The sequence below is a fragment of the Rhinichthys klamathensis genome, unplaced genomic scaffold (assembly GCF_029890125.1).
Source record: "Rhinichthys klamathensis goyatoka isolate OS25496 unplaced genomic scaffold, OSU_Roscu_1.1 h1tg001037l_1, whole genome shotgun sequence".
Classification (NCBI taxonomy): domain Eukaryota; kingdom Metazoa; phylum Chordata; class Actinopteri; order Cypriniformes; family Leuciscidae; genus Rhinichthys; species Rhinichthys klamathensis.
In genome coordinates, this window is record NW_026607316.1 from 171,425 (window position 1) to 181,020 (window position 9,596).

At 36.8% G+C, this 9,596-nt stretch overlaps 1 protein-coding gene across 1 annotated transcript; it reads right to left on the reverse strand.

The window, feature by feature from the left end:
- Nucleotides 1-3,749: 3,749 nt before the first annotated feature.
- Nucleotides 3,750-4,491, reverse strand: timm8b (translocase of inner mitochondrial membrane 8 homolog B (yeast)). The gene is made up of 2 exons (XM_056244633.1): nt 4,294-4,491; nt 3,750-4,200 (listed from the first exon to the last, which is right to left on the reverse strand). Exons 1-2 carry the CDS (start codon nt 4,411-4,413, stop codon nt 4,033-4,035), a joined length of 288 nt encoding a protein of 95 aa, XP_056100608.1. The 5' UTR covers nt 4,414-4,491; the 3' UTR covers nt 3,750-4,032.
- Nucleotides 4,492-9,596: the final 5,105 nt, after the last annotated feature.

Sequence of the window (9,596 nt, forward strand, 5' to 3'; positions counted from 1 at the left end):
GGAACTCCTGATAGAAGGAGAAAGACTTGTGTGTGTCATGTAAATATGCTGAAGACTTTTCATAACCGAGAAGCTGGTCAGAATGTGTCATCTACAGATGAAATCCCCACTCCTGTGTCCTCTGCTGTGATAGTTGCTTGTGCTGCTGTCGAGATGGCTGATCTGTAAGATGATGGGATAATCCTGCGTCATTCTCATCAACAGTGTGCTCGACTGAAGAACTCAGAGGTACTATCTAATTTTGCATCTCGAGTATTTCATTTACCTGAACAACAAGGATGTGATATTATGCAGTTGATTGATGATTTTCCTGCTCTATTTAATGATGTACCTTCCTGTACTACAGTGTTAGAGCACGATATTAACGTGGGTGAGGCTGTTCCGATCAAACAGCACGCGTATCGCGTGAATACTGTGAAGAGAGCTCTGATGCGGAAAGAGGTTGAGTATTTGTTGGAGCATGGACTTGCTCACTCCAGTTGTAGTCCATGGAGTTCTCCGGGCTTACTGGTGCCGAAGAGCGATGGTACGATGCGATTTTGTACTGACTATCAAAAGGTAAATGCGGTAACTGTACCGGACTGTTTTCCATTGCCGCGCATGGAAGACTGCGTTGACAACCTCGGTTCAGCTCGATATGTCAGTAAATTAGATTTGCTAAAGGGTTACTGGCAAGTTCCTCTTACTCCTCGTGCTTCTGACGTTTCAGCATTCGTAACACCTGACAGTTTTATGCAGTACTCCGTGATGGCGTTCGGCATGCGAAACGCACCCGCCACTTTTCAGCGTTAGAGTAGACCAGAATCTGATTATTGATTTAAGATTGGAAGAGTTATATTATGTTTACAAAAGAGCCGAGACACACAGAAACCGTATTACATGTTTTTTTACTGAACTTCTTTCTTTCTTCACACCCACGCATGCGCACACCATAAAACCTCGCACAGCTGATTCTATAACAACCAACACAGCTAGTTTACTTCATAATAGTAGCCCCCCTTGTTATTCCCCTAACAGTGTGTAAATAAATGATTTTAGTTAATTATGTGATTGTGCACACAACAAGTTAGTGTGTATGAGTTTTAATATTACCTCGTGCCATTGTCTGTCTAATTGACTGCTGATGAAAATCCAAGAGACAATTTCTGTAGGAAAGTATTGACCAACAAAGTCATGCTGCAATGAGGATCTTGAACTTTTCTATCACACTTTGACTAGTATTATGAAACTATGACATCGATCATCAATTCTAGATTCCATGGGAATCAACTTTGTGCCAGATGGAAAAAAAAACAGGTTTTTTTGAACAGGTTGTCATTATCATCAGTTTTGCTTAACATCAAAAATATATACAAATAGATGTTTTGCAAAAAATCATTCATTGCATACACTAACTTTAAAACTCTGGCCAATACCAATAAGCCGATAACTAAGTATGCTTCATGTTATGGTTGATAACCAATAAATGTATTATTAATTTGTACTGCAAAAAGAAAGAAAGAAAACTTAACCACTAGGCCTATAACTTTCATGCTACAATTAAATGTAGGTATCCGAAGTCACCATGAAGTTACAAGTCTTTTCTTCCATAATGTGACTTATATCCAGGGACGGATTATGACTTGTAAAGGGCCTGGGGCCGGCCAGGTATCTCCAAAGGCCCCCCCTCAGTGCGATTATAAAATCTCTCAAGGGCTGCAATTTTATTCGGTTTTTTTATAAATATAATGCACAGTGTTGACGCTGCCAAATCTCGCTCATAGTGTTGACACTGTTCTCCGTTTTTTTCACGCAATGAAAAATGACATAGAGGATTTCAAATGCAAAGAGGACACTGACATCGATAAACAAGACAAGGCAGGTTACTTATTATATGAAACAAAGTCTCAGCTTTCAAATTATGTCAATTTTATTACGAAATTCCAACAATAAATACTGTTTTGGCGCTCTTTATGACGTGCCAGATCAGCACCTCGGTTCAAGCATCACGTCCTGCGAACTGATCTAAAGTTCTTCTTTAGTAGTAAATCAATTCGAATGAACTATGTTGGCAGATACAGTAGCCTAGAACTTGCTGAAATGTGTAATTTCTCATGTAATCACTCAACCAGTGCTTCAACCGCGGAAATAGGTCAATAAAACAACTGGAGAACAATAGCCTGTCACATAACGTAACATTTACCTCAGAAAAGCCATTTAATGACCACAGCCTATAGCTAGAAAAATTAACTAGGCATATTGAGAGGATCATTTTTGCTAAATATATGCACTATTACATATTATAATTTTACTCATTTCATTCAAATATTATAACGTTATTATAAAAACCGCATTATATTTGATTTGTTAATTTTAACCTGTAATAATAATACCAACTCCCTGTAACCTTACAGCATTAGTGAGAGATTTTTCCTTGAGAAAAATTAACATGTAATATAAGGTAGCCTACCTGATATTTATCCAAATTAATTGATGTAAACATTGTTACATGTTGTTACTAAACTTAAATTATGTTTGGTCAGCAAATGTTTTGAGAATCACAATACACTTATTGTGATGTTTTTTTTTTTTACAATCCTTTCTAATGATGTTCATAGGCTGTCTGCTGAACATGGGTTTGAGCTCTTATATTTCTGAACTCTAAAAGTTCAGATTAATGCATTTAACTTTAAAATGTAGAAAACTTTTCTTGCCCCTGGATCTAGAAGAACTGAGGTCCACCCCTCATTAGGGCTGTCACTTTTGAGAAAAATCTAATTCGAACAGATATCAAATATCAAGCAATGTATTTGAATATCTACTTTTTTATTTGAAGGTGCATCTTTTACAGGCGTTCAAACAACTGTAGAGTGAAGGGTGTACGTTTTTACTTTTTACAGTTCAAATTTAATAACTATGCTAAAACATACTCTATTGCTCTCTCTAGGCCCATTTTGTTGGATCATTTATAATTAGGCAATAAAACATTATGCAAATAAAAAATTAGGCGATGTTTAAAAATGTAGTCTAGTTATAATGTAATAATAAATAGTTATTTTTCCAATACTTTTCACACACAAAAATAAGCTCAAAGAGTGACAATAGTTCTATAAGAGGTTTTGGGGCCTTCATATTCACATAGGGCCCAACAGTAAGTTCCAGGGAGCCCTCAGAGTCCAAGAGCCTTGTTTAAGAGGCCTTGTGTAGGCTATGAGACAGATATATTACAGCATTAATAAACATTTGTTTTATAAATGATTTAACTGTGAACGTCATTTGCACTTGTAATTTATTAATCAAAATAACATCCCCTACTACTTCCAGCTACATTCTCTGATGAAGTGTTTACTGGTGTGCGGGTGGGACAACCTTTCAATCACAGTGATTGTTAATGGGTTTTCTGAACCAAACTGGATTGCGCGGCCTTAAACCCCAGCCCACCCCCTGGGCAGTAATCCATCCCTGCTTATATCTAAGAAAACAGCTGCTTGAACAACAAAAGATGTATTTAATAATTTATAATAAATGCTGCAATCTATACAAAATAGGAATGGTAAGTTTTGATTTCATCTATCAGCATCCCAAAGTTTAGGTTACTGCATGATCTAAATCTCTAAACAGGAAGTATAGCCGATAAATGTCCAATGTTGGATACTGATGTGGTGCCATGCCAATAGTGATTCCTCAATTTCAAAGCCCTTTAAAAACAAAACAAAAAAAAACATACAAATATTTTTGTCCATTTGCAAAATAGAATATCATTCACCTCATTACTTTTGAAAAGTATCATTTATTTATTCACAAATCAAACCAGTCAGATTTACAGAAGTGGGTACTAGGCTATTGATTATTTCCAGCTAAAGTAATCGTTCGCTGCAGGCTGCATTAATAGATGCGCTATAAACATCATGAAGAAGGGCTTTGGAACATTTTTTTTTCGACAAAGAAAAAGGGTTCATCAGACCCAGTAAAACGCAGTAAAACAGTCTCCAGGACGCACACCAGGAACATAAAGAATATGTGCCAATTGTCCTTAAGGACGGTGTGCTTCACTCAGTGCGCGCCCTTCTGCACCATCTGCGTGAAGCGGTTAGTGATTGAGAGCGTCGTGTCGATGAAACGCTCCACGCAGCTAACGAGACAAGTCTCAGTTCGTGAATCCAACTTAGAGCTCGGTTTTTCCATACACTTATCCCAGCAAACATCTGTAAAGTTATGAACCTATGAAAAGAGCGTTAAACACTGTTAAGGCCACCACACTTGCGAATAACGTTACTAGTGTTGAATGACAGCAAAGCGGTACTGAAAAGTTACCTGGGCTTGAAACTGAGCCTTCTGCTGCTCCACCGCAATCAGACGCTGGAGCTCCGCAGATTCCGCGTTTTCAGATAAACTAGCCGACGGCATGTCAAAGCTAGAATTAAAATCAGCCATGGCAAGACTTTACGAACAGATTATATGCACAGGAACATGTGAAGGACAAAGCTACTGCGCTCGCTGACTGTCGCTGACAGGCATGGACGTTAAGGGAACTACTTCCGCCGCAGAAATATGACGTCATGACAAGGATGAAATTGAAATGGATGTATCAGTAGGCAGAACATTTTACTGGAATTCACAGCTGGATGATATAAACTGGAAAAAAAAACATGGCTTTTACCTCATACATTTTGCATTTCTAACAAGGTAAAAGAAGTTCATTTTAAAATCTTACATAAAATTTATCCTATAAATTATATAATATCCAAATATATGGATGTTGATAGCTCCTGTTCCTTTTGTGGACGCGCTGATGAAACTTTTACTCATCTTTTTTTTCATTGTGATTCTACAAAGAAGTTTTGGTCTGATTTAAATCATTTCATATTCCACCCTCCCATGATAATTGATAAATTTTCTCTCAAGGATGTAATATGTTACTATGATAATAGTAAGGATCAATCTCTTACTCATGTGGTTAATTTTTGTATTTTATTGGGGAAATTTTTCATTCATAAACAGAAATTCTTAGGGTCTCAACCCTCATTCCCTTTATTTTTAGTGGAATTTAAATTACATCTTAATTCTCTTACCCTGATAGATTATTGTGATTAACTTACCCTCTATGTATTGTTTGTGTAAGATGAATTTTCTACTTTCTGTGGTTGATACTTTTATTTGTATCCTTTTACCTTACTTATATGGAATAATTGTATTCTATGTATGTATATGTTTGTGTGTGTAGATTTATATATATATAATTTACTTTTTTTATACGTATATATTTGTAATATAAGGAATGTGTTGATTCCTTGAATTTTGTTTTTGTGTAAGTATCTGACTTATTTTTGTAATTTAAAATAAATTTAAAAAGAAAAAGAAAAAAGAAGAAAAAAATGTATCAGTAGGCAAAATGCTAGCAATTTTGTTAGCAGTGCAGTGGATAGAGGAAATAAAACCATTGAGAGTTATTATTTGTTTAGATTCAACTTCATCACTAAGGTGGCAAAAGCAATGGAAGGAAGAGAGGAAAGGACGGTGGTTTTACAAAATTCAGAGGAGACTGGGAGAAATGAGATGTGCAGGAAGGAACAGGAGAGAAGAGACACTTATCAAGACTTAGATTTGGGCTCACAGGATTTAACAGCACTTTATTCAAAATAGGTAACACCGTGTGTGAATACTGTGGGCAACAAGAGATATTAAAACACGTCATGGTACACTATAAGAAATATGAGGGAAAAAGGAGGGAAATGATCCAAAACCTTTGAATGGAAAGAATACATTTTGAATGAATAGAAATACTTAGAAAGAACTCAAGTGGTGCTATGGAATCGATTTTCATTATCTTAGAGCAGTGGTCTCAAACTCGCGGCCCGCGGGCCGGTGATATTTTGTGGCCCCTTGACATTAAAGTTTAATGTTAGTAGCGTGTGCCGCGTTTTAAATATATATATATATATATATATATATATATATATATATATATATATATATATATATATATATATATATATATATATATTTTTATATATATATTTTTATATATAAAAATATATATATTTTTATCCCTTATGGGCTACCATAGATAGTCTCATGACAGCTTACGGTGGGTTTGTTGTCAATAGTTGTCAACCGCGAAGTACAAACTTACTGCGCCTGGAAAAAATGAGCGCGTCGCTTATGAGCGCGCTTGGCGCGTGCCTACATTTGAAATAACGAACTTGAGCACGCAAAATATGTGAGCGCGATATGTGAACATGCCACGAGCTACTGGTAGCTCGCGAGCGACGTGTTGGAGGCCCCTGCTCTAAAACAATGTGAGAATAATCATTTTGAGCTTGTAATATGTGTCCAGCAGGTTGATAAGAAGGTTTGCTTTGATTTGTGCAAAGTCAGTAATTTGCCTGAGATACTATACATGTGTAGAAATAATTATATAAGGCTGAATTCACATTTAGCGCCCAAAAACGCGTAGAAAACGCTAGGCGCGCCGCGTTCTCCTTTTTCCAAAGCGCTAGGGCGGTTGCGCTCCGTAGGCATCTGTCGTTGCTAAGCTACGGTGCGCTTGCGGCATACTGAAAAGTTGAGATGTTTTTATCTCGATACGGCGCGCACGCGCTTGGAAAAAACGAGCGCGTCGCACCACGACCGCGTCGCTTCCATTATGAGCGCGCATACCGCGCACCTACATTTGAAATAACGAACTTGAGCGCGCAAAAGACGCGATATGTGAACAGGCCCTAAGACGGGCAGACATGACTGCAAATATTTGTATTTCAAAAGCAATAATCGTTTTTCTAAGTATAATAAAAGGAAATGTGCCTTCCAAAAAAACATTCAATATCATTAATGTGTTGTATAAAGAAAATAAAAAGGACATAAGCAAATATAAGTATCACAAATATGTGTTATAAGGAAAAGAAAAATAATGTTTGTAAAATGAAGTATCACAAAGATTTTGTGTATAAGGAAAATGAACTTCAACTGTCAGAAGGACAGCTCATGAAGATTGGATCAGTTGTACTCCTTTTTTGGAATACTTGAATACTATTTTTTGTGGAATACTTGATGCGGCCCAGCCTGACCCAGACTCTCCCTTCAGCGGCCCCCAGTTAAGTTGAGTTTGAGACCCCTGTCTTAGAGTAATCAATATGATTGAGTCTTATTTTTATTTTGTTTATTATTTATTATTTTTGTTTTGTTGATTTTGTTTTGTTGATTTGTTTTGATTTGTTTTGTTGAATTGTTTTTGTTTTGTTATGTTTGGAATAAAATAAGTAGTAGTCATTCAGATCCACACTCCATAACAGTTGGTGGCGGTAATACACCATTTCGTTGTGTGCCAACCGCCAAAAAAATTCCATAAAGAAGAAGAAGAAGAAATTGAAATAATTCTGGCGGCTTCTTCTCCAAATTAGGTGGTCTGTGTCTCTTTATTTGCAATTACAACATTTTCAAAATCCCTCTGAACTTACCTTGCTTTCAAAAACGAATGTTGCTGCCTTGGTCCTTGCTATATAGGCATAACCTTTCACCCCGGCCCATAGGTAATTTGGAACAATTGATAGCCTATATTATTTTTAAATAAATCTTTATTTTTTTAAAGATGTTTTTAGCAGTCATAATAATCGAACAATTATTAAATCAAGAAATCCATAATGTCCATACATTTCCAGTGACACCAAGGGAGTTTTCTATTGTTATGGATGTGATTCCCACAGGGGTCATGTAATCAAAATTATAAAAAAAATAAAATAAAAAAATAAAAAAAACATTTAGGCCCAACGAATTCCCATTTTATATATTTATAACACTAGCCTATGATATGTGAGTTATCACACCAGCAAGAGTGCTGTTTTTCCGAACATCTGCACAATCGCAAATGTGACAAATACAACAGTTAAATAAACAAACTGAGTAACTTTTATAGATATATTCTACAGCAGAACCGCCCGTCGAGCAACACGTGTTTTGTTCCTCAAAATATCTGCATTTCTGACAGAATCAGACTGTGACGATGATCGGCTGCATTGCCCTCGAGTGCCAGGAGAGGGCGCTCCACTTCTGCACTGCCTTTCTTGGACTGTTCACGCACACACCCTGGACTGATTACTCGCACACCTGTTTCCATTGATCACTCTCACACCTGCATCAAGTTCCACACGCAGCTCCACAGACATTTAGGCCCCACTCACACTATTACCCTTTGCGAAGTCTTGTTTCATTGTTGTGTACATCTCCGAGCGTTTCCTAGTTTTCCAAGTCTGTTATCCTAGTCTAGTCTGTTCCTGTCTGTGTATTTGACCCATTGCCTGTTTCCCGGATTCCGTCTCGTCTGCCGCCTGCCTCTGTCATCTCGCCTGGTTTCTGATCCTGAGTATTGCCTTGTCTCCTATGCTGTGTCTGCTGTCTGTGACCATTGCCTGTCTGACCATTCTATTAATAAACCTACGCTGCATATGGATACATGTCTCTGGTTGGTTGTTCATGACACAGACTAGTAAATGATTCAATTAGGCTACCCATTCATACATACAGTCGTTTGCTAGGTTAAACGAATTAGGATTTTTGAACGAATCGGTTGTAGGATTCAGCTCCCTCATTAAGATGGGGGTGTTAGTTTCATAGTTAAAAACTCATTTCATTTAATTTTTTTTCAATCATTTCATATTTCTACAATAAAAAAAAACATTTAAAACATAATTTATGCAATTATAATTTGCTGTGTAAATCCATACATGCCATGTCTAAACAGCCTGTGTCAATCCAAATGGATTTTATTAATACCGTCTTTGCATTCTGATTGAATTTGTTGACTAAATTTAAGAATCTGACATAAGAGGACAGATAGCTATGACAATGAATTTAGAAATACTGTTTTCTCTTGGCTTTATTATAAGAGTTTTGATCTTCTCTCAACCGAGAGAGCACATCCTGCATTATATTGTATTATAATGACTATTTAATATTAGACAACCACTAAACTTTGACTCATGTTGCATATTAATTGTTCTAGGAACCTCAAAGCATATTCAAATATTTGTGTAATTTGTGCTACTCCATAATGATGTTTGTAGCGTAAGTAGGGCCCAAACATAAACTCAAGCCCTGGGGCCCCCAGTCCCCTACGTCCTGCCCTGGGTCTTGACATTAATCAGACCTAATACCCGAAACAGTATCGCGCCCCCTTCTACTTTTGATTGATTTGATAAGCCTACTACTGCAATTGGGAAACTTTGTTTTGCCCCCATCTATCTATACATTACAACGTCTGTCTGTGTGTCTGTCTGTCTGTCTGTTAATCGAATATCTCTCGAACCGTTAGTCCGATGGATTTTAAACTTGACAGGTGTCTTGCTACGTGCACGAGTAAGTGCAGTGCCGAGTTTGACGTTGTTTGGATTAGAAATGCAAAAGATATTGTTAAATATACATGTAAAAGAAGCATACATTGAAGTTGTGGTTTAAAAATATACATTCTGACATTAGAGAGGGTTGTGGTTTAAAAATTATGGTTTAAAAAATAAACATTCTGTCAGCTAAACATTGTCAGCTACACTGTTTACTTCTGAAGTAAAAAAGTAGCGATTCTTTTCGAGAAATGTAGCGATTCTTTTCAAATGTTGTTATTATAC